The sequence below is a fragment of the Anabas testudineus genome, chromosome 1 (assembly GCF_900324465.2).
Source record: "Anabas testudineus chromosome 1, fAnaTes1.2, whole genome shotgun sequence".
Lineage (NCBI taxonomy): Eukaryota > Metazoa > Chordata > Actinopteri > Anabantiformes > Anabantidae > Anabas > Anabas testudineus.
This window is the reverse complement of record NC_046610.1, coordinates 827,920-852,951: the sequence shown is the minus strand read 5'-3', so window position 1 is coordinate 852,951 and position 25,032 is coordinate 827,920. Positions and strand designations below refer to the sequence as shown.

The following is a 25,032-nucleotide window of genomic DNA, read 5'->3' as shown; positions in this document are numbered from 1 at the left end:
TGGAGATTAGCTCAGGCTCTGAATGCATCTGCTAGACAAACATCTGTAGATGTGATTAAGGCCTCCTGATACAATAAAGGCACTATCCAGGTGTGTAACCAGGCAGTTGGTTTCGCTGTTGTGGAGCTGCACAACCACTAGCTTCAGCATTAGAGTCTGGTTGAATATACACTGTTCAGATGTAAACAGCAGTAAATTCTCTCAGCAGAAAAAAAAATTATATTGATCATAGTCTCACCACCACAGATGTTTGTGTACACCTGGAGTTATTAATGTAGACGCACAGACCTCCACTGGTCTTCTTACTGTTGGCTCAGTAGGCGGTGAAGTCTGCTGGTTCAATAGTCTCATGGTGGTGTGGGTGAGTCCAGCCATGACTCTAAAAATGCCAAAATGCTAGAAAAAATTGTTGCTTTTTAACTTCACTCTTACCTAACCAACAATTCTCTCTATGGCATTTTCCAGTCCGGTTTTCGTCCGCGCCACAGTACAGAAAGTGCGCTCATAAAAATCACAAATGATCTCCTTATTGCAGCTGACTCTGGTGTACTTTCAATCCTCATCTTCCTTGATCTGAGTGCGGCCTTCGATACTATCTCCCATACAATTCTCCTCAATCGATTAGCCTCCATTGGCATCACTTCCACCTCCCTCGACTGGTTTCATTCTCATCTCTAAGGCCGCAATCGCCTTAAATCCTTTACCTCCCAGCCAACCCCTGTTGCTACCGGTGTGCCCCAGGGCTCTGTCCTGGGGACCCTACTTTTCATCACCTACCTTCTTCCCCTAGGCAATGTCTTTCATAAATACAATATACACTTCCATTGCTACACTGATGACACCCAACTCTACCTCTCTAGTAAGCCAAATTCAACACTCCCTCCCATTTCCCTTATTGACTGCTTAGCTTAAATTAACCTCTGGTTAACCTCAAACTTCCTTAAAGTGATAAAACAGAACTCAATGGCACAAAATCTACACTTGCCAAAGTTGACAGTTTTTCCGTGTATCAACAGTTTTCCTGTTTCCCCCACCCTGGTTACGGAACATTTATCGTCTCCGTCCCTCCCTCACCTCCCATACGACTTCCATCCTTGTCCATAGCCTTGTCACCTCTCGAATTGATTATTGCAACTCTCTTCTCTTCGGCCTCCCCAAAAAATTGCTTCATAAGCTCCAACTGGTCCAAAACTCAGCCGCTCGCATCACCACCAAACCTTCCACTTCTGAACACGTCACCCCTGTCCTACAGCAACTCCACTGGCTCCCGGTTAAATACAGAAGAGACTTTAAAATCCTTCTGTATGCCTTTAAGGCTATTCACAACCTCGCCCCCCCATATCTGTCCGATCTCCTCCACATTGCCACCTCCTCTCATTCACTCAGGTCTTCCTCCGCCATCCACCTCAATGTCCCCCCCGCCCGCGCCATGGGGAGCAGAGCTTTCAGCCGTTCTACCCCTACTCTTTGGAATTCATTACCACAGGACATCCGTAACACTGACTCTCTTCCTATCTTCAAATCCAAACTCAAAACCTACCTGTTTAAGTTCGCCTACTCGCTGTAATCTGCATTTGTGCTTGTATAGTCTGTTTTGTCTTGTGTTGATTTATTGTTGATTGTACAGTGTCCTTGAGTGCTCTGAAAGGCGCTTTTAAATAAAATGTATTATTATTATTTAATATCATGCATATCATCGACTGGTGTAAGAGAGGAAGATGTAGAATTCAGTGGGTCAGCCTTCAGCAGAGCCCACACGCCCACCCAGTTGCCTAATTGGGATGAACATATCTGCTGTGAAGTGGTATATGCCTCAGGCAGTTCAGCACAGCTGTACTGAAACACCTCTGAATGAGGACAGTGCAAAATGAAACCCAATCTCAGCAGAAACGTGGTAATGCTATCCCAGTTTAGCTGCCATATTACCACTATGGTCCGTCTGAAGTCCTATGTGAAGATGTTTTGGATAATTGTCTTACTCATGATGAAGCTTCTCCCCATTAGTTTTTATCCATTTACCCCTGAATTTGTCCTGCTGCTACGACTTATTGTATCAAGACAGAATAATGATGCTGTTCTGAAACCAGAGTTTCAGACTCGTTCTGGTTGTTGGTGATTGTTGAATTCTCGACGGCTCTCACAATGTTTCTTTCATCAGCTGTTGTTTTCCCTGGGTTACCCATTATGTGCACGCTGCTCAGTACACCAGTGGTTTCTTTTACAGGTCACACTATGACCTAAACACCGTCTCCATGTTGTTGGTGATTATTGAAAACTCTGACTTTAGAGATGTTTTCCTGCCACTGAGGCTTTAAAACACATTCATTTCAAGTGTCCAACACCCTAAAGCTCCTTCCGGTTCATGATAAGGTTTTGAATCAGAGTTATAATTGTGTTTAGAATCTTTATCCAGCACTGTACATTTCATGATTGTGTGAACCAGAATTAGAGCTATCATGATAGTGACATGAGTGACCTTCAGTGAAAGTCTCCCTGCTCTTCTCAGAATTAGTACTAACACTAAATTAGTATCTGAGGTTGTTTCCTACAATGTCACATTGTTACATCATCTGACATCATACCATTCTCCTGTGCTAAATATCGTGGATCTATTTCATTGTGATTCTTATATTATTTTGTATTAATAGTAGTATAATAATACTGTAAAAGGGAATAGTCATAACGTAGCTCAAACCCCTGTGTGTACAAGACAGTATGCAAAGTTTCATCTTGGAAAATGAAACAAAACACATTAATGATCTGATGAGTTTGTGGGTTTTATTTATCTGAAATGCAAGTGGGGTTACCCTCCCAGATTGTTTTCAGCATTTATACATGTATAAGCCATTATAGGGTGATAATATGAATTAACTAACTGACTGATCATCTCTGCTGAACATAAAAGGCAAAAATTATTAAAGAAATCTGACATAAAACTATTTCTGGTGAATAGTGCTAACTATAAGATTAGAATGAAAGTTTTTCCTTTTCTTGACCTTCTATTGCGAACAAAGACACTCTTCTGCAAAGACTCCAGGATGATGAATTTGTATACAACCTGTTTCTAAATGTTACACATGTGAAATAACAGGGGTTTCATTCACTCAGTTTGTGTCTACAGCACGTTGGCCCGACACGAGTTAGGCTGCAGTATCTCCAGTGTAACAATGAGTTTAACAGATTTTCTAAACCAGGGGTAGAAAAAGGCGTAAATCACAGGGTTCAGACAGGAATTTAAAAATATCAGGAAAACAATGAAAGCATAAGCTGAAGAACTTATGATGATGTAATAGCCAGAGAGAGCAACGCAATAATATGGACAGTAACACATGAGAAACACAGTGACTATGACACCGAGAGTCCTGGCTGCTTTCAGCTCGGACTTCTTCACTGTTACAGTCGCTGAACTCTGCAGTTTGACAGCTGTGATGTGAGAGCGCATGGAACGAGCCTGAAGCACAGCCACAACAAACACTCTCAGATACAGAACAACGATAGAAGTAATGGGAATGACGAAGCTCATCACAAGGTCAACATGTATGACCACATTAATCACACATTGTCCGTAGCAGGAGTTGTACCTGCCTGGTTGTTTCAGGTTCTCATATAAAAGGAAAAAGCTGTAGAAAACTGAGTAAAGCCAACACAGGAGAACACAGAGCTGAGCTCTCTTCTTAGTGACTTTAGTGGGATAGTGCAGAGGGTCACAGATAGCAACATAACGGTCGACTGATATTAGAACCATGTTTACTACTGAGGCACAGACGGTGATGAAGGCTAGGAAATAATAGAGAACACACATCAGGTCACCAAGTATCCAGCAGGATTCTTTTAACAGTATCCGAAACGGCATCACAAGGAGGCCCACAAAGAGGTCTGAGACAGCCAGAGAGAGGAGGAGGAGGTTGGTGGGGGTGTGGAGCTGCCTGCAGGAAGAGAGCATCGCACAATTTAATATCATGAGCATACACAGCATTCTTATCAAGATGAGTAGCTGCTTGATATTAACAATGACAGACGACGTTACAACATTTCTACACTGCAAATCTAGTGCTTGTATTTACTGCCTAAGACCAAAATGCTCATTAAACTGCCAGGATGTAATATTCAAAGGTCACTTATTCATCACAACAACATGTTATCAGTGCTAAGACATTTCTCTCTGCCTGAAATGGGAGATGGAGATGATGACGAGCAGGTTGAGAACCACAGTGAGCAGAGAGTTGGAGAAAAGCAGAATGTAAATGATCATGGCTTCAGAGTGAGAGCGCACGTGCTTTTTACACGAGGTATTGACTTGTGGAAAGCAGAGTTCAGTTTCCTCCAAAGTCTCCATCATCATAAAGAGATGAGGTTGAGAAGCTGCTGAGTTGCTGCAGCTTTCTGAGCAAACCTCTGTGTCATACAGCTAATTTATCTCTCTCCTCTCTCTTCACCCCCCCCACCCACGCCTGCTATGCGTCACAATCGTCATCTGTAGTTTCATCACTTTCAAATCCTTGTTTTGTCTTTTGTAACAGGTTAATTTTGGTTCGTTTTGACAGATGCATGGACAAGATTCTGCAGTAAACCTCTTCACTACAAACTTTTAATAATTAAGATGTTTCACACAGAACGATGATAATAACTAATTCAAATATATCGGTAGATGCACACATTTGATAGTACAGGTGCACCTAATAAAGCTGTCAGTGACTTTATGAGGTGCACCTATACAATACCTGCTACAAATTCTACTTCTTTGAAACTGTAAGAAAGCTCATAATTCTACTATATGTTTGTGTTCGAAGGCATGTGGGTGGTGGGGTGGTTATAATGTTTTGGTCTTCCTATTAACAAAACATTACAAACATCCATTGACCCTCTGACTTCCTTGTTTTATTTTAAAGGTCTTCTTACTTTCAGTTTCAGTACTTCTGCTGCGTGTCAGATTTCCCTCTCACCCCCTGCCTACTACTTGGTTCATGAGCTTAATTGTGCTCACCTGTGCACCTGCATATATATAAATCCCACTTTAACTCAGCTTCTTAGCCAGATTGTCTTGTCTGTTTACAGAACACTCTCCAGCCCCTTGTGTTGAAGCCTGCCTGTCACGATTCTGCTCCTGACATCCAGTTCAGTGGCTTTTATGTTTTAATCCAAACACCACTTCCTGTCTGGGAACTGCCCACTTGCTAGCCAAACAAATTTATTCCCCTCACCTGTGCACAAAACTCCACAAAAGCAATGAGTTGGCCTTTTTCTGTTGGGGTATAACCTTAGCCCTGTTAAGATGAGGCCTGCTAACCACCAGCCTGTCCCACCTGCACATAACCTCAGGTCCACTAGCCTCAAACTTGTTCCCAAACCAATTCAGCCAACAACAACCTCTCTGACATCCAATGCGCTCCTCTGACCTCCAGCCTTTTCCACCTGTAGCTAGCTGAATAACCTATAGCAGAAGAATTTTAAATTCAATTCTGGATTTAACAGGGAGCCAATGGAGAGAAGCTAACGTTGGAGAAATATGATCTCTCTTACTAATTCCAGTCAGAACTCTGGCTGCAGCATTTTGGATTAACTGGAGGCTCTTTAATGAGTTATTGGGACAAACTATTAATAATGAATTACAATAGTCCAGTCTGGAAGTAACAAATGCATGGACTAGTTTTTCAGCATCACTTTGGGACAGGATGCTCCTAATTTTAACTTTAATGTTTCTCAGGTGAAAAAAGGCAGTTCTAGAGATTTCTTTGATGTATGAAGTGAAGGAGATATCCTGATCAAAGATAACTCCGAGATTTCTCACAGTATCCATTAAAGCTAATACTAAGTCAAATAGGGGGACATGTATAGACTGAAAAGAATCAGCCCAAGAACAGAACCATGTGGAAGTCCATAACTAACTTTTGTGTGCATGGAAGAATCATCATTAACATGAAAAAACTGGAATCTATCTAATAAAGTTTTAAATTCCTGTCTGAACCCTGTGATTTACGCCTTTTTCTACCCCTGGTTTAGAATGATGAAGATGAAGATGAATGAAGATGTGTTAAACTCATTGTTACACTGGAGATACTGCAGCCTAACTCGTGTCGGGCCAACGTGCTGTAGACACAAACTGTGACTGACAAAATACACAAGTTCTTCTGTCACTGAAGTGACATCACGTTATTTTTATGCTATGCTTTTTTAATGTTGTACCTTATGTCATGTTTTTCCATCTCTTTTTTTAATCTTGTGTGTGGGTTCATTATCCAGGGTAATTTCAGGTGTGTCTCCTTTCTTCAGCCATAGTCAAAGCTGCTACACCTCAACATTAAATTTAACTTCTTTCTGAAACATAAATGTCATTATTTTTACTTTATAACCTATATACATGGAACTCACCTACAGTTTTCACGGAAATCGGGGTTTGTTCTTGGGTAAGAAGAGAATCTACAGTGGTGTGAAAAAGAGTTTGCCCCCTTACTGATTTTTTTATTTTTTTGCATGTTTGTCGCACTTTAATGTTTCTGATCATCAAACGAATTTAATTATTAGTCAAAGATAACACAAGTAAACACATCATGCAGTTTTTAAATGAAGGTTTTTATTATTAAGGGTAAAAATAAATCAAAAACTACAGTGCCCTGTGTGAAAAAGTGTTACCCCCCCCTGTTAAAATATAACTTAACTCTGGTTCATCACACCTGAGCTCAATTTCTCTAGCTGCACCCAGGCCTGATTGCTGCCATACCAGTTTGCAATCAAGAAATCACTCTAATAGGACCTGCCTGACAAAGTGAAGTAGACCAAAAGATCCTCAAAAGCTGGACATCATGCCGAGATCCAAAGACATTCAAAAACAAATGAGAAAGAGAATAATTGAGATTTATCAGTCTGGAAAAGGTTATAAAGTCATTTCTAAAGCTTTGGGACTGCAGTGAACCACAGTGAGCCATTATCTTCAAATGGCAAGAACATGGAACAGTGGAGAACCTTCCCAGGAGTGGCTGGCCGACCAAAATTACCCCAAGAGAGCAGCGACAACTCATCCAAGTGGTCACAAAAGAACCCACAACAACATCCAAAGAACTGCAGGCCTCACTTGTCTCAATTAAGGTGAGTGTTCATGACTCCACCATAAGACAGAGACTGGGCAAAAATGGTTTGCATGGCAGAGTTCCAAGACCAAAGCCACTGCTGAGCAAAAAGAACATAGAGGCTGTTTGCCAGAAAAACATCTTAATGATCCTCAAGACTTTTGGCACAATTCTCTGTGAACTGATGAGACAAGTTGAACTTTTTGAAAGGTGTGTGTCCCATTATGTGTGGCGTAAAAGAAACACCGCATTTCAGAAAAAGAACATCATACCAACAGTAATTGGTAATAAGTTCAAAACCAAATTAAACCTGACCAGACCTCATAAAGAAAAAAGGGTTTTGAACAGATGAGTGCTAAGGTGTGAGCTTAATAAGGATAATGAATCAGTATTATGTTTCACAGATAAAGGCCCATTTAGTATTCAAGCAGGCAGAAAGTGTAAAAGAAAGTATGGTAAGATGGACATGTATGTAAGAGCCCTGAAGGATAAAGTGAAGCAGCAGAGCTGTTGAGGAGCGATAACGATGTCTAGGTTCTAACACGAGCAGCAGAATTTTAGACCAGTTGAATTTAGTTCCCTCGAGTTCGTGCTGTTGAGAGTTGAACTTGCTTTTAGTCAATAATCAATTCTGCTTAACGTCCCATGTTTCAAACACAGGTTGAACCGATGCACTAATGAAGCTGCACATTACAGTAAACAGCAGAACGTGGGCTCAAAGACCACATCAACGTTTCATACATGTACGATTTGACAGAGCTTCGGAGCTGCAGCTGCATCATTCCAAAGGGATTCTCACCATGTGTGTCATCTTCATTTACTGCTCACCAGTAACACACAGCCTGACAGACACTGACACATCCTAACACAGCTCACAACACCAAAAGTATTTGAACAGATATGGTTGGTGGTGGTTACAGAGATACACTCATTTTATTATAGGTATGTGATTTTTGAGCAGAAGCCTAAAAATAGGGTTGCTGCCTAAAAGGTTAAATTACAAACCTGAATTATTGTCACATAGAGAAAAAATAATTTTATCACCATTCTGTGTAAATTGTAAAATCGATGTACATTCAATTTAATAGTTGTTTTGTCTCATTTTAAGTACAATGTGCAAATATTTCATTATTTTTATTGAGATATTAAATTTTATTTTTCAGTTAATGTTCAGTGGAACATTTAGGGTGAAATAATTCTAAAGAAATATGACTCAAATGTCGACTAATTTTGACTTTATTGACTTTGAAATACTGGAAACTACATTAAAGATTGACAGTGAAAGCAGTGGAACTGAGAAAGATAAGAGATGTCTCTCCTGCAAAGATTAGAAGTTAGTGTAACTGGAGAGAAGTCTCTGACAGAACAGAATAACATTACTACATGTATGTACACAACAGCAAAGATGAGAAAATAACAGCATTTATTTGCACTGCTGTGACTCAGCAACAGCACATACGACACATCTGAATGTCCCCCCACAGTTTGTGTCTACAGCACGTTGGCCCGACACGAGTTAGGCTGCAGTATCTCCAGTGTCACAATGAGTTTAACACATCTTCTAAACCAGGGGTAGAAAAAGGCGTAAATCACAGGGTTCAGACAGGAATTTAAAAATATCAGGAAAACAATGAAAGCATTAGTTACAGAACCCATCACAAGGTCATAGCCAGAGAGGGAGACACAGTAATATGGACAGTAACACGTTAGAAACACAGTGACTACGACACCGAGAGTCCTGGCTGCTTTCAGCTCGGACTTCTTCACTGTTACAGTCGCTGAACTCTGCAGTTTGACAGCTGTGATGTGAGAGCGCATGGAACGAGCCTGAGACACAGCCACAACAAACACTCTCAGATACAGAACAACGATAGAAGTAATGGGAATGATGAAGCCGAACACAAGGTCAACAGCTCCGACTATATTAATCACACATTCTCCATAACAGGAGTTGTACCTGCCTGGTTGTTTCTGGTTATCAAATAACAATAAAAAGCTGTTGAAAACAGAGCAAAGCCAACACAGGAGAACACAGAGCTGAGCTCTCTTCTTAGTGACTTTAGTGGGATAGTGCAGAGGGTCACAGATAGCAACATAACGGTCGACTGATATTAGAACCATGTTTACTACTGAGGCACAGACGGTGATGAAAGGTATAAAATAATAGAGAACACACATCAGGTCACCCTGTAGCCAGCAATATTCTACAAAGACGATTTGAAACGGCATCACAAGGAGGCCCACAAGGAAGTCTGAGACAGCCAGAGAGAGGAGGAGGAGGTTGGTGGGGGTGTGGAGCTGCCTGGATTAAGAGAGCATCATAAACATAAATGTTACACCTACAGTGATATTAACAGTATATTGAAACGGTAAATGTTGCTGTGGTGAGACCAACAAGATGTGTTCTAATGTGAGGTCTCTAATTTCTATGTATCTCATCACAACAACATGTTAAGACTTTAGTCTCTGCCTGAAGTGGGAGATGGAGATGATGACGAGCAGATTAAGAACCACAGTGAGCAGAGAGATGGAGGACAGCAGAGAGTAAATGAACATCACTTCAGAGGGAGAGCGTGGCTGCTTTGTGCAGGAGGAGTTGACAAGTTGGTGAAAGCAGAGTTCAGCTTTCAGCGTCTCCATCATCGGACAGAGAGGAGGAGCTGCTCCACATGTGCAGCTTTCTGAGCAAACCTGTGTCGTACACTTAATTCCTTTCTTGTTGTTCCCTCCCCTTGATTCTTTCGGTCTCTCTCTTGGATACTGATCTCCCTCCGCCCTCATACTATGTGTATCATTTATTACCATACTACCACATTCAGCAAAGATTTCTAGACATAGTGGACTTTATGTTTTAATTTGAAAAAGAAACATATTTGTTCCCTTATCTTATTATTTTTCGTTTGTGTATTTGTTGGATTATATAAATCAAATTAAATTATTATTTCAATAATGCATTTGCTGCTCTATTTAATGCTATGATTATTATAACCTCTCTGATCCTCACTCCTGTCCAACAGCGTTGCTCAAACTTCAACTCAATAGACGGATCATATAAGTAGACATCATTTCAGCTGGTGCCTTTCAAAACTCATTCCCACAGCCATGTTGAGGTTAAATGTTTTAAGTCAAACAGAGTTATAGCGACAGACTAGCTACATCTGTTTGGCCGCGGATAAACGTAGTTGCTGTTGACTATGCAGTTGCATATGCAACATGGCGCTGTTGTGTGCAGATTTATGGGTGATCTGCTAAGAAGAATTGTGTGATTGACGTCAGGTGCAAACAAGGTGGTAAAAAAGGAAAAGTGGAGAAATGCAAAAGAGGAAATTCAATTCACAGTAACTAAAGTTTCATCATGGACACTGGCTCTAATGCTGGACTGGAACTTCCTACAAGTTTACCAGAGCTTCCAATAACTAACTGGACTCCACATTAACTTAAAGACATTAACTGTTATACTGGACTGCTGCCTACACAGCATGTAATCACCCATATGAGGATGGGTTCCCTGTTGAGTCTGGTTCCTCTCAAGGTTTCTTCCTGTTGCCTTCTCAGGGAGTTTTTCTTGCCACTGTCGCCCTCGGCTTGCTCATCAGGGACAATCTGATTATTATGATTCTTACACATTCACTGTTCAAGTACTGTTCTTTGGTTGTGTAAAGCTGCTTTGTGACAATGTCAATTGTAAAAAGCGCTCTACAAATAAAATTGAATTGAATTGAATTGAATTGAATAAGAGCTGCAGCATCTACATCATAGAAGGAGACCAGACCCTCCTCATAATCCACAAACACCCCCACCTTCTCAGGACGAGACTTGAGAGAGAGACGAACTGGAGGGTCATCAAGAGCCTCATACTCATTTCCATTTCTCAACCCCACAGTCCAATAACCATTCTCAGGTCTCAGTGGGATGTCTCCCTTCCTGTTGATCGACTCTCTGACCACTCCTAAAGTCCATTTAGATTTTCCTTTAAATTTGACCTCATTATACATTTTTTCTGAAGAGAAACTTTGTTTTCCTAAGACGCAGAGACTGGGATAAAATCTTGTTGGATTGTCTGGGAGTTTCTTCTTCACATCACTGTCATGGACTTGCTTCCCATCCTCAGACTGGATGAGATAGGGATGTGCTTCATCAGGATCTAGAGTCACATCCACTGCAAACTGCTGGACCCTCTTCAGTTCAGAATCAAACAGCTTCTTCATCTCTTTACTGAGTGTCTCCTCCAGCTGAGCCACAGCTCTCACCACAGTCCCCTCATATGATGGAGGATGGACTCTGACCTCTGTCCAGTTCTTGGTGGGTGGAGCAGCTTTCAGGGATGAGAAGCTTTGGAGGAGGTGGAGGTGGTCTTCAGAGCGTGAGAGCTGCTCCACCTCAGAGCTTCTCTCCATCAGCTCAGAGATTTCCTGTTCCAGATCTTGGATGAAGTATTCAGCCTGTTTCTCTGTTGTTTTCTGTTTGTCTTCGATCTCCTTTAGGAACTTGTTCAGACCTCTCTCTACAGACTCCTTCAGAGCAGTGAAGACCTGAACACCTTCTACTTTCTCTCTGTCTGCATCTTCTTGACTGATCTTTACTGAGTGTTTGATCTCCTGAATCTTCAGTCGTCTCTTCAGGATCATCTGTTGGATTTCAGCCTCTGTCTTCTCCAGCTCTGCCTTCTTTCCTTCATATTCTTCTTTCAGAGGAACAACATCATGAGTCTTGTGGTCTAAGACAGAGCAGAACATGCAGACACATGTCTGGTCGCTCTTACAGAACAGCTCCAGAGGTTTATCGTGCTTCATACACATCCTGCCTTCCAGGTTCTCCACAGGGTCGATCAGCTGATGTCTTTTCAGTCCTGACACTGTCAGATGAGGCTCCAGGTGAGTCTCACAGTAGGAGGTCAGACAATCCAGACAGGACTTCAGGGCCTTCAGTTTGGTTCCAGTGCAGACGTCACAGGGAACTTCTCCTGGTTTGACAACGTGTTGCTCTGAGCTGCTGCTGCTGGTTTTCTGTGGAGCTTCATGTTTGAACTGAGAAACAATCTCAGAGAATAAAGTGTTAACATGTAGCTCAGATTTCATTTTGAAAACCTTATTACACACTGGACACATTTGTTGGTCATCAAGATCCCAGAAGTTGTGTCCACATGGTGTGGAGACTGGATCAGTGAACACATCCAGACAGATGGAGCAAAGAAACTGGTCTTCAGGTCGCAGACCTGACGATATATCTACTACGAGGAATAGTATGACGGTAGAAAGAGGTTAGTAATTAGTAATAATGGATGAGTGAAGCTAGACTGCAAACTACACAGATTCATGTTCAAAGTGAACTAACTGTAAAACAAGTAAGATCAACTGTTCTCACCAGTGTTTGACAGAGACTCTGCCGTGCTGTTGAAAAGCCCTAATGAACTGATCACTATCTGAGTTGTTGCTCTTAACTGACATTCAGTTTAATTTTTCGAACGTGACGTTCCTCTTCCTAGTCTTTCACCTCCTTTGCTCCTCCTTTTCGGCAGCACTGTTAGTCAGGTTTCCTAATTGTGACATACAGTGGTGTGTTTCTTTTTCTACATAAATACGACCTAACTGTGGTTTGTTCACAAGAAACTAGATAAACAGCAGCCAAATAAACAAATGAGAATAGAATTACTGTGAGGGAAAATTCATAGCTGAGTATATGTGTATATATCTGTTCAGCAAAATATGTAAATATGTGTCTCCTGTAACTAGTATGAGCCCCTTTCAGATCGGGGTCTAAGGAGGACACTGTCTGGCTAATCTGGTAGAGGATTTCTGTCCAGGGCAAAACGTGGGCAAGGCCAGAAATCAAAGGTTCAAGCAGAGACAAACGAAGGCTGGAGGATCCATGCAAGGATCAGACAATCTGCAAAGTGCTGCAGAAGAGGTACTGCTTAAAAAGGGAGAAGGTGACAGGTTAATACAATAAACAAGGATTATTGTAACGCATGGGGAGATGAAATAGGAGCAGGGCAGAAAGTGAGAAGTCAAAATAAAAGCGGGGAAACAGAAGTTAAGCTGGGCATCGTGAAAACAGCAACAGGGCTCGAGGCTGGTCAGAGTGAGACTGGTGGAACGGGCCAATGGGTGGGATTCATGAAGTCCAACAGACCGTAACCCTTCCAATCGACAAGATACTGAATGCCCCTGATGCTTGGACCGCAGAAGTCGCTGCACAGTGGTGGATATGCAGGCACCACAGGTTTCACGACTTTAGAGATAGGAAAGGTCCAACAAAGCGGGGGACAAGTTTCAATTGCTCAACTCTCAGGGGCAGATCAGTCGTTAACAGCTAGACTTACTGGCCCACCTGGTAACCTGGAGCTGCAGAGCCCTTCTTGTTCGCCTTATTTTACTCATTCTAACTTGCACGAAAAAATGCCTGTGTGATGTGATTCCTGCTAAATTTTGCAACAATGGTGGCGAGAATTCAACATGGTGGCGAGGATAGTTGATACTACACTATAACTTTATAAAGCAAGGATTACCAGCCTTACCACTCTGGAGCATCTGGAGGAATTTATTGACAGACTGGTTATGGGAAAGTTGTCCAAGATGTCCACCCCAGGGAAGAGTCACAGAGCTGTCATCAGCATGGATAAGCTCTACGTATATGGACAGCTTTACTGTAACCAGGAATCTACCCCATGGCTCAACTGACAACAGGTGGTCTGATAACACTTCTCCAGCTTATATCCTAGCTAATATTTCTAGTTATTGCCATTCTATAACTACACACTGACACACAGGTATGATCGCCTGTATGTTTATGCTCATGTGGCACGAGAGGTTTTTATTGAGCTTTCCCTCTTAATGCTTTCCTCACTTTCTTTTCCATGTCTGTCACACCATCAGACAGCAATGAAAACTTTTACCAGCCAGGCATATACAGCTACATCACAGGCAATTTTTGTGCATACACATAAGCAACACGTAGCTCAGCACATGTGCACATTCTAACTCACAGTCACTTATTTACGCAAGCATACGTACAAGCTCACAGACACAGTACTAGTCCACAGCAGGTAGGATGGGTATGACATCACTAAGGTTTGTCACTTAGAATGTATGTGGAATCAAAAAGAAGGAGAAGACAAACTATTTAAACACCTTGCAAGCAGACACTGTATTACTACAAGAAACTCACCTCCCAATAACAACAGATAACAGACCTAAACATAGTTTGAATTCATTTGAGAGCCTCACTCTTAGCCTCTCTGATCCTAACTGGAAAAATCCAAAACCAGTCCTGTTTGGTATTGTGTAACGAGTTTTTAACTGAATTCTCAGACTTTCTATCTTTATGTGAAAATGCTGTCGACAAATTTAAGGAACTGATTCCATCTTTTATTTCATAGCCATGTACCAACACAGAGAAGGGCAGTCATGTTAACCTTACTCCAGCACAAGTGGACTATCTTGTTAATAGTACTGCAGTCTCACTCTGAACAGTACTTGTAACTGTTGCTCCTCTGAAAACGAAGCTAGTGAATCAGAGGAAGTTAGCTCCATGGTACAATTCACAAATCTGTAGCAGGAATAACTTTTATGAAGATTTCCAGTCAGGATTTAGAGTACATCATAGCACAGACACAGCACTGGTAAAGGTCACTAATGATCTTCTATTAGCATCAGACAATGGACTACTCTCTATACTCGTCATGTTAGATCTTAGTGCTGCATTCGACACTATAGATCACAACATTTTATTACACAGACTGGAACATGTCATTGGGATCAAAGGAACAGCACTACTCCAGCACTACAGCACTACTGATTTAAATCATATCTATCAGATAGATTTCACTTTGTACATGTTAATGATGAATCTTCCATGCACAGCAAAGTTAGCTACAGAGTTCCACAGGGATCTGTGCTTGGACCGATTCTTTTTACATTATATATGTCCCTACCTGAATTTCCCTTTGATTAAAAAAGCTTTATCTTATTTTACCTGATTTTGACTCAGAGGTTTGGCCAATTATAGACCAATATCCAATCTGCCCTTTATCTCTAAAATCCTTGAAAAAGTAGTTTCAAAGCAATTATGTGACCACCTGCACAGGAATAACCTGCCACATCAGACAATGGACTTCTGTCTATACTCATTTTGTTGATCTTAGTGCTGCATTTGACGCTATAGATGACAGAATAGAACATGTCCTTGGGATTAAAGAAGCAGCACTAGGCTGGTTTAAATCTTATCTATAGATTATAGTTAGTAGTACACAAAAGTTAGTTACGGAGTTCCATAGGGTTCTGTTCTTGGACCGATTCTTCTATGTCCCCCTTAGGCAATATTATTAGGAAACACTATAAATTTCCATTGCCATGCAGATCATACCCAGCTATATTTATCTATGAAACCAGAAGAAACTAATCCATTAATCAAAATTCAAGCTGCTTAAAAGACATAAAGGCCTGGATGTCATCCAATTTACTTCTCCTATATTTAGACAAACCAATGGTTATTTTGTTTTTTTGTTTTGTTTTAAGCACTTAATAATCAGGCTCCATCTTATCTTAAAGACAGAGGCAGAGCCTTTAGCTATCAAGCCCCTCTCCTGTGGAACCAGCTCCCAGTTCAGGTTCTGGAGGCAGACACCCTCTCTACATTTAAGACTAGACTTCAAACTTTCCTTTTTTTATAAAGCTTATAGTTAGAGATGGATCAGGTGACTCTGAACCATCTCTTAGTTCTGCTGTAATAGGTTAGTCTGCTGGGGGACCTCCTCTGGTCTCCCTGCTTGTTGTTGTTTTATGTTGCCTGCTGTTCTTTTCTCTCTCCACTCAGCACAACCTGTTCAGGCAGATGGCTGCCCACCCTGAGCCTGGCTTCTGCTGGAAGTTTCTTCCACTGTCTCCTAGTGCTGCTCAAGTGGGGTTGTTGAGTTTCTAGATAATCAACAATTTTGTATACAGTTATTTTTTTTAAGGTCTTAAGGTCTTAAAGTAATGTAAAGTGCCTTGAGATGACTTTTGTTATGCACCGTATGAATAAAATAGAATTTAATTAAATTGAACAACCCTCAAAATGAAGAAAATAAATAAATTCCTAGCAGGAAAAAAGTGGAAGAAACTTTAGGAAGTGCCACAGAGCTGTTCGTGCTCCTCTTCCTCCTTGGGTTCCTGCTGTCTGGGGTATTCACTTAGCACATCGTCAGTTGAGGCCATGTTTCATCATGGACAGTGGCTCTAATGTTCACTAGGCCTCGGCCTCCTACCTTCTACTAAGTGTACAGTCTCAGGGTGCTGGATTTCAAATCAATCAGAGTGTTTATTGTCATATGCACAGAGAGGAAGCAAGTTTCCCTGTACAATGAAATTCTTTCTTTGCTGTCCACAGTGAATGCCTTAAATTTAAAGAATACAATATAGAACTTTAGAAAGAGAATACAATATGTAAATAAAATAGAATAGAGTAATACTAATAAAATAAAAAAATAGAATGTGCAAGTAATACAGTAACAGCAGCAGTATCATTAGCATGGCAATGACATAATGGCAGCAGCATAATAACAAGGCAATGAGGTAGTCGCAGCATGAGATTTCTATAATTGTATAAAGTTATCCATTTAAGAGGCTGATGGCTGATGGAACGAAGGAGTTGCTTAGTCTGGACGTCCTGCATTTCACACTCCTGTACCTTCGTCCTGAGGGGAGGAGTGTAAACAGTCCATGTTGGGGATGTGTGGGGTCTTTGAGGATGGTAGCAGCTCTCCTGTGAACTCTACGATGGTAAATGGCCTGCAGAGAGGGCAGTGGAGTTCTGATGATCCTCTCCGCAGTCTTCACCACTCTCTGCAGACGTTTACGGTCTGCCACAGTAGTGTTGCCGTACCACACAGTAATGCAGCTGGTAAGGACGCTCTCCACAACACAGCTGTAGAAGCTGTTGAGGATCTTGGGAGGAGCCAAACATCCTCATCCTTCTTAGAAAGTACAGTCTTTGTTGTGCCTTCTTGACCAATTGGGTGGTGTTTAGTATCCAGGTGAGGTCCTCACTGATGTTGACCCCCAGGTATTTAAAGCTGCTCACCCTTTCCACTTCAAGCTCTCGGATAAACAGTAGCTGGTGAGTTAAGCTCATTTTCCTCTTGCCCACTATCATCTCCTTTGTCTTGACTGTGTTGAGGGTGAGATTGTTGTCCTCACACCATGCCACCAGACTGGCCACTTCCCTCCTGTAGGCTGCTTCGTCCCCGCCAGTGATCTTTCCTATCACTGCTGTGTCATTAGCGAACATCAGGATGATGTTGTCCTTATGGGAGGCAACACAGTCATGTGTGAACAACATGTAGAGGATGGGACTGAGAACACACCCCTGTGGGGTGCCAATGTTTGTTATTGTAGTGGCTGAAACCTTATTTCCAATCCTGACAGACTGTGGTCTGCCAGTCAGGAAGTCTAGGAGCCTGTGGGGTGTAGTCCAAGTGTTAGCAGTTTGTGAGTGAGCTTATGAGGGACGACTGTATTGAAGGCAGAACTGTAGTCGATAAAGAGCATCCTGATGTAAGTGTCCTTATCTTCCAGGTGGGAGAGGGAAATGTGTAGGGCTGCAGCAATAGCATCTGAAGTGGACCTGTTGGGTTGGTATGCATATTGCAGGGGGTCCAATGTGTCCAGCATACTGTTTTTGATGTGGGCCAGCACCACTCTCTCAAAACACTTCGTAATGATTGGAGTGAGTGCTACCGGCCTGTAGTCATTTAAGCAGGTTGGGGGGGGCTCTTCTTACTGAGGGGGACAATGGTTGTGGTCTTGAAACAGGTGGGGACGATGCACTGATCAAGTGAGAAGTTGAAGATGGAGGTGAGTACATCAGCCAGCTCTGTAGCACAAGCTCTGTGGGCCCGCCCAGGAATGTTGTCTGGTCCTGCGGGGGTTGATCTTCCTCAGCACTTTGCATACCTCAGCAGATGACACAGAGGCTGGGTGATCCAGGTGTGTATGTGCCTTTCTGTATTGTTACCATCGGTCTGAGGGATTTGGGGTGAAACCCTCCATACATTGTGAGGAACTTCCTTGTCCTCCGAGTGGGGTATCTCATAACTGGCAGTGCATTAGTCTCAATTGCCCGGATCTTGTTTTTTCCATTCAGTTGACTTATCAGACTTGCCTTAGTCTCTGCGAGTATTTTGCAGTTGTGGTTTTTCCTTCTTTTGTTGTAATGACGAATGCAATAGTTATGATGCTCTCAAAGGACTTTGTTATTAAGGAATGTAAAGACAGTAGATAACAAACATATGGTGTAATGGTTAGTAGATTATTGTGTACTGGGTAGCACAAAGTGAAGCCAGTGAATGCTTTCTTTACATCATTTAGCAGACGCTTTTATCCAAAGCGACTTACAAGTAGGGTACAATGGTGAGCGTAAGGAGGTCTTGCCTAAGGACCTCTACTGGTGGTAGGCCACAGCTGGGATTTGAACCCCAGTGGGAGGTGGTGATGTTACCACTACACTAACCACCTGCTCTTTACACTGGCTTCATGTCGTGCTACCTAGTACACAATAATCTACGCCTAAACGGCAGCTTGCACTTATTTTGGACTGTTCTGTTCTTTCTTGCACTTCCAATGCCTATTAAATCTAGTTAACACCTGAAGACTAGTCTTGTCATTCAGTGTGTGCAAAACATACAGCTTGATGTCATCCATTTAGAGAAGGTGGCTGATGTTGGCTCTGTGCTGTGCATGCATTTCACCTGATAAAGCAATTTAAGGCTGCACCCACATATTCATATATCTGGTTAAGATAAGATAAGATAAGATAAAAGATAAGATAAGATAAGATAAGATAAGATAAGATAAGATAAGATAAGATAAGATAAAGCTTTAATGTCATTGTATAGTCACACTTGGTACAACAGTACAACGAAATTGCGAACTGTCCCACATTGGTGCAAAGAGAGAGAAGAAAAAAAACCTAATAATAATAATAATAATAATAATAATAATAATAATAATAATAATAATAATACAATTGCCTTTCATATATATACAAATATATATACAAATATACACATGCACACCAGCTGTATATACAGAATATACATTCTACTCAGAAAAACTAAACCAGATGTGTGTGTGTTCATGAGGGCTATTGCTCTATTGTAAAAGCTGTCTCTGAGTCTGTTTGTCCGTGACCTCAGCACCCTGAGTCTTTTTCCAGAGGGCAACCATTTAAACACCCGGTGTCCTGGGTGTGTGCAGTCTTTCAGGATGTTGTGTGCGCTCCTAAGACATCGGGTGCTGTAGAGGTCCTTCAGTGAGGGAAGAGGGTGGCCAATGATCTTTTGGCCAGTGTTTATGACCCTTTGTAGAACCTTCTTGTGTCCCATGGTGCAGCTTGAAAACCACACAGAGATGCAGTATGTTAGCACACTCTCAATGGAGTAACGGTAGAAGGCAACCAGCAGCTCTCTCTTCAGGTTGACCCTCCTGAGGATCCTCAGGAAGTGAAGACGCTGTTGGGCCTTTTTCATTACCTCTGCGGTGTTTGAGCTCCATGGTTAGTAGTTTGTTATAGGTGGTGGGTAATTAGTTTGTAATTGTTATATTGTTCCTCTATGGGAGATATCAGTAATAACTGATCTGTAATTGTCATTATGTAAAAACACCTAGATTAGAGCCTGACATTCCTCTCCCTCACTGCAGTGAACATGGAAATTCTTTAAACCATGACAAGACAAAAGCTGTTGTCTGTGATGTTTTATTTAACTTAACTGCATTCTCTGTACAGAAAACTGTGTTACCCAGATCATTTTCAACTTATATAAATGACACCATGGGTAATCATATGGAGATGTAGCCCACCTAACTGATCATCTCTGCTGAAGATAAGACAAACTAATTGCAGAAGGAAGGAAGCACAGTGATCAACCATAACATCAAAAACACCTAGTGGTTTTAAAGTTGGGGTGGACTAGGGTCAGCGTGGGCAGTGGTAACAAGCTGCCATTAGCACCAACTGGTGGAGTTAATGTTGTGATTTCAGTGTATGACAATGTTTAGAACAAACCCTGGCACAGTCAAACTGCATTTCCTTTGACAAACTAGAAAATACATAATGAACTTAGAATGAAAGGAGGTTGTGATTGACAGAGGTTATGACCGTCTAAGGCAGAAAAGAAAAACTGGTGTACAGATCTTGGTGTGATGTAGATAGAAATAACATCAGTTTTCACTTCACTAACGCAGCAACATGATCAGGGACCTTTTACAGTTTCTGTCTACAGCACGTTCGATACTGCAGCACAGGAGTTAGGCTGCAGTATCTCCAGGGTAACAATGAGTTTAACAGATTTTCTAAACCAAGGATACATGAAGGCATAGATCAGAGGGTTCAGACAGGAATTAAAAAATATCAGAAAACTAATAAACATGTTAGTTACAGAACCCATCACAAGGTCATAGCCGGAGAGGGAGACACAGTAATATGGACAGTAACACGTTAGAAACACAGTGACTACGACACCGAGAGTCCTGGCTGCTTTCAGCTCAGACTTCTTCACTGTTACAGTGACTGAACACTGCAGTTTGACAGCTGTGATGTGAGAGCGCATGGAACGAGCCTGAAGCACAGCCACAACAAACACTCTCAGATACAGAACAATGATAGAAGTAATGGGAATGATGAAGCTCATCACAAGGTTCACAACTCCATCAGTTTTAATCACACATTGTCCGTAGCAGGAGTTGTACCTGCCTGGTTGTTTCAGGTTCTCATATAAAAGGAAAAAGCTGTAGAAAACTGAGTAAAGCCAACACAGGAGAACACAGAGCTGAGCTCTCGTCTTAGTGACTTTGGTGGGATAGTGCAGAGGGTCACAGATAGCAACATAACGGTCGACTGATATTAGAACCATGTTTACTACTGAGGCACAGACGGTGATGAAGGCTAGGAAATAATAGAGAACACACATCAGGTCACCAAGTATCCAGCAGGGTTCTTTTAAGAAGATTTGAAACGGCATCACAAGGAGGCCCACAAAGAGGTCTGAGACAGCCAGAGAGAGGAGGAGGAGGTTGGTGGGGGTGTGGAGCTGCCTGGATTAAGAGAGCATCATACAAATGAATGTTATAACACCCACAGCATTATTAAAGATAAAGATAAAAGATAAAGATAAACTTTATTGTCACTGCAACATCGTACAACAAGATTAAGGTGCCAACCAGTCTGTGCCATATATATATAGAATGAAAAGGAATAAAAAAAAAAAACAGAAACAAAAACACGAAAAAGCACTGACTGGAGGAGCACCGAGCCGCTGCAACACTGTGCGCCGCCATCTTCCTATACCTACATTTCTAAATAGAAAATGTTGTGGTTGTAGCCTTTGAACAAAATTCAGTCATTAAACCAAGAGTGTAAGGGTTGTCACTTTTTCTATGAAACTAATTATAAGAACATATTATCAGTGCTAAGACATTTCTCTCTGCCTGAAATGGGAGATGGAGATGATGACCAGCAGATTAAGAACCACAGTGAGCAGAGAGATGGAGGACAGCACAATGTAAATGAACATCGCTTCAGAGGCAGAGCGTTTCTGTTTCTTGCAGGAGGAGTTCAGGAGATGAGGAAAGCAGAGTTCAGCTTTCAGCATCTCCATCACCAGAGAGAGGAGAGGCTGCTGAACACTCACAGCTTTCTGAGCAAGATTCAGTTTCACAGTTGATTTATCACTCTCTCCCCTCCTGTCTCGGAGACTGATCTACCTACTCCCTGATGCAAGGCATCATATTCCTAATCTACAGTTTCATCAGTTTCTGAAATCTTTCTCCTCACTGGTGTAACAGGTTGGTCCAAATTGCATGTGGGTGATGCATGGGCTCTAGTGAGTTCATCAGTTGTAAACAAATACAAACTCCATTCCAAGAAAGTTGGACTTTTTCTAAAACACATCAACTAAACCACTATCAAACTGTGATGAAACTGTACAAAGGTGCCAATAAAAAACTGTCAGTCTTTTCACTAACAAATTAAGCTCTTAAACCCAGTGACTGTAGAGTTAGATATCTGCAAAGCAGACACAAAATTGGACAGAAGAAAATATTTCCCCATTTAAGGTGATTCATCAGTAACAGGTGAGCATATAGTGGTTAGGTATTAAACAAAATTCACCAAAGGCTCAATCTTTGAAACAAACAAAGGTCATGGTCATCAATTGTGAGAGAACAATCAATTCCAATGCAAACCTCTCATCAGCAGAAAGAATCCGAAAGCCGGGTTAGAAATTGCTGAGAGCTGCTTCTGGAAGACGTTCACTGACCTTTACTGATGATACATGCAATGACGGCAGCACACATTGTCTCTACTAATTTACAGAGAAATGCATCAACTTTATTTAGGAGATGCTTCATCAATTAAATTCTATTTGTATAGCGCCAATTCACAACAGAAGTCACCTCAAGGCACTTTACAGTGTTTACTTTACAAGGTTTAAGACCTTACAGAGAATAATTATACAAAAAATGATATAGAAAACCCAACAATCCCATTTGGTCAAGCTTTAGGCAACAGTGGAGAGGAAAAACTCCCTTTAGAGGAAGAACCAGGCTCATAGTGGGCGGCCATCTACCTCGACCGGTTGGGGTGAGTGGAAAGAGAAGAGAGAAAAGAACAGCAGGCAACAAAAACAACAAGCAGCAAGAACATTGGGCAGATGAACTGGATTCTGGAGATGTACAGCTCCAGGCCGAGGATACCTGCAGAAAAGTACAGAGAGAGGGAGACAGAGAGGAGGAAACACAACTACAAGAGAGAGAAGACACAAAGTTAATGACATGAAATGGTAGAATTTGAATGGAGAGAGGAGAAAGGAGAGAGGAGAGGAGCTCAGTGTATCAGTAGAGGTCCCCCAGCAGACTAACCTATAGCAGCAGAACTAAGAGATGGTTCAGAGTCACCTGATCCATCTCTAACTATAAGCTTTATAAAAAAGGAAAGTTTGAAGTCTAGTCTTAAATGTGGAGAGGGTGTCTGCCTCCCGAACCTGAACTGGGTGTTACAGTTCCCCCCTCTGCTCCTGTCTGTGGGTTTTGTTTTGTTTCTGTTCTGTGTCTCACCCTCCTGCCACACCCATATATGGACTTCCTCCATTCTCCACTCACTACCGGACTAATTACAGACTCAGTTCACCTGTGCACCCCTTCATTTTATAAGCACCCATCAGTCCTCAGTTCATTGCTGGTTTGTTGATTGTCATTCTTGTCTTTCATGCTCACTCATGTTGTTCATGCTGCACCCTGTTCATGGAATCCACACAACCGGTTTGTTAGTTTGTAGGTTCGTAAGTTTGTCAAGTTAGTCATTCAGTCATTTTGCATAACCCTGGACTCTCTGTTTGTTTCAACCTGGACTCAATTCGTTAGTTTGACCTTGGTTTCCTTTGTAAGTTTGTTTGCGAGTTGCCTGCCTGTTTGCAGTGTGTTTTTTGTTGTTACTTTGTCCTGTTAGCTTTGTTTGTTTTTTCCCGTCTGGCCTGCCTTCTGCAGTGAATTTTGGTTGTTACTTTGTATGTCGGGTTATGGTTTTGTTTGTATTGTACTTGTATTTGTATATTGTATTGTACAGAGTTTTTGGGTCTCTTTAATTTGATACTTCGTTAGTTTGTGTTAGTTTCCTGTGTCCCCTGCTTTTTTGTTAAAAAATTTACTTTTGTTCGCACCTGTTTGGTCCCCGTCCGTCCGTTCGTAACACTGGGAGCTGGTTCCACAGGAGAGGGGCTTGGTAGCTAAAGGCTCTGCCTCCCATTCTACATTTGGAAACTCTAGGAACCACAAGTAAACCTGCAGTCTGAGAACGGAGAGTTCTGCTTGGAAGATAAGGAACTATGAGGTCTTTAAGATAAGATGGAGCCTGATTATTAAGAGATTTATAAGTGAGGAGAAGAATTTTAAATTCAATTCTGGATTTTACAGGGAGCCAATGGAGAGAAGCTAATGTAGGAGAAATATGATCTCTCTTCTAGTTCCAGTCATTTACATTTTAGTCATTTAGCAGACGCTTTTATCCAAAGCGACTTACAAGTCATTACAAGGTACTAAGGTAGGCAGGGCAGCGTGAGGAGGTCTTGCCTAAGGACCCCTACTGGTGTTAGGCCGCAGCTGGGATTCGAACCCCAGTCTCCCACATGGGAGGCAGTGATGTTACCACTACACTAACCAGCGGCCCCACTAACCAGTCAGACTTGTGAGACTCAGAAAGACATCAGCGTCATCAAGAGCACAGTACTCATTTCAATTTCTCAACCATAAAATCCAAAAACCCTTTCCTCATTTCCTCTTGATCGACTCTCTGGCCCCTCCCACATCCCAGCCTGTCTTTCCTGTAACCTGAACCTGAACGTAAGGACTGTGAGAGAGACTCACAGACTGTGTTATTGAGAAAGTCCTGGTAAACTCAGTTTAATCCTCATTTCAAGAAAAGGACAAGTGAAGTGAAGCTCCACGGTGGCTCCTGTTCTTATTATCTCCTGTCCTAGTTTGGAGGACAAGCACCAAACAAGGACAGGAGATCTACTTAATAAGTAAGGGTTGTTTGAAATTTGTTTGTTAGTTTCTGAGGTAGCAGAGTTTGTGTCATTTCTCTCTAGTCTGCTGATTTAGCCTGTTTGTCAGTCTGTTTCAATAAGTATTAAGAACTGTAGTTAGAGTTTTGGTCTATTGTTGGTGGTAGTTTCAGCTTAGTAATCACCAAGCATTCACACCTTTGACCTAACAAAGGCACACAAATTAGTTTGGTTTCTACCAGGGGGCGGTTTCAGCTGTAGCCCAATACAACCATATTTAAAGCACCTGTCTTGCTGGAGCGTCAGCAGAAGCGTCAACTCTCGTGTTCAGCCCTCTTTGTGTGAAGACCGATTTGGGTAAAGACCTGCGAGTCCATTGAATAAGGACACCACAAGATGCATGATTTCCAACCTTTTTGCACTTTCAATCTCTTT

General features: G+C 41.8%; 3 protein-coding genes across 3 annotated transcripts; all 3 read right to left on the bottom strand.

The window, feature by feature from the left end:
• Positions 1-5,513, bottom strand: LOC113161637 (trace amine-associated receptor 7h-like). Its single transcript, XM_026359376.1, has one exon. It carries the CDS (start codon positions 3,974-3,976, stop codon positions 3,116-3,118), a length of 861 nt encoding a protein of 286 aa, XP_026215161.1. The 5' UTR covers positions 3,977-5,513; the 3' UTR covers positions 1-3,115.
• A 3,042-nt stretch (positions 5,514-8,555) lies between these two features.
• LOC113161633 (trace amine-associated receptor 7h-like) lies at positions 8,556-9,704 on the bottom strand. Its single transcript, XM_026359373.1, has 2 exons — positions 9,535-9,704; positions 8,556-9,366 (listed from the first exon to the last, which is right to left on the bottom strand). Exons 1-2 carry the CDS (start codon positions 9,702-9,704, stop codon positions 8,556-8,558), a joined length of 981 nt encoding a protein of 326 aa, XP_026215158.1.
• A 1,097-nt stretch (positions 9,705-10,801) lies between these two features.
• Positions 10,802-17,993, bottom strand: LOC113161759 (E3 ubiquitin-protein ligase TRIM39-like; the record flags this gene model as incomplete). Its single annotated transcript, XM_026359561.1, has 4 exons — positions 17,823-17,993; positions 16,900-17,345; positions 16,731-16,831; positions 10,802-12,294 (listed from the first exon to the last, which is right to left on the bottom strand). Coding segments are annotated over exons 1-4 (2,211 nt in total), but the record flags the coding sequence as incomplete, so codon positions are not given.
• Positions 17,994-25,032: the final 7,039 nt, after the last annotated feature.

What these genes read in the sequence shown, in the direction of transcription:
- LOC113161637 (XM_026359376.1), bottom strand. Translation starts at nt 3,976, where the DNA reads ATGCTGTGTATGCTCATGATATTAAATTGTGCGATGCTCTCTTCCTGC.
- LOC113161633 (XM_026359373.1), bottom strand. Translation starts at nt 9,704, where the DNA reads ATGGAGACGCTGAAAGCTGAACTCTGCTTTCACCAACTTGTCAACTCC. An exon ending in ATCTCCATCTCCCACTTCAG is followed by an intron (nt 9,367 to 9,534) that starts GCAGAGACTAAA and finishes CTCTTAATCCAG; the next exon opens with GCAGCTCCACACCCCCACCA.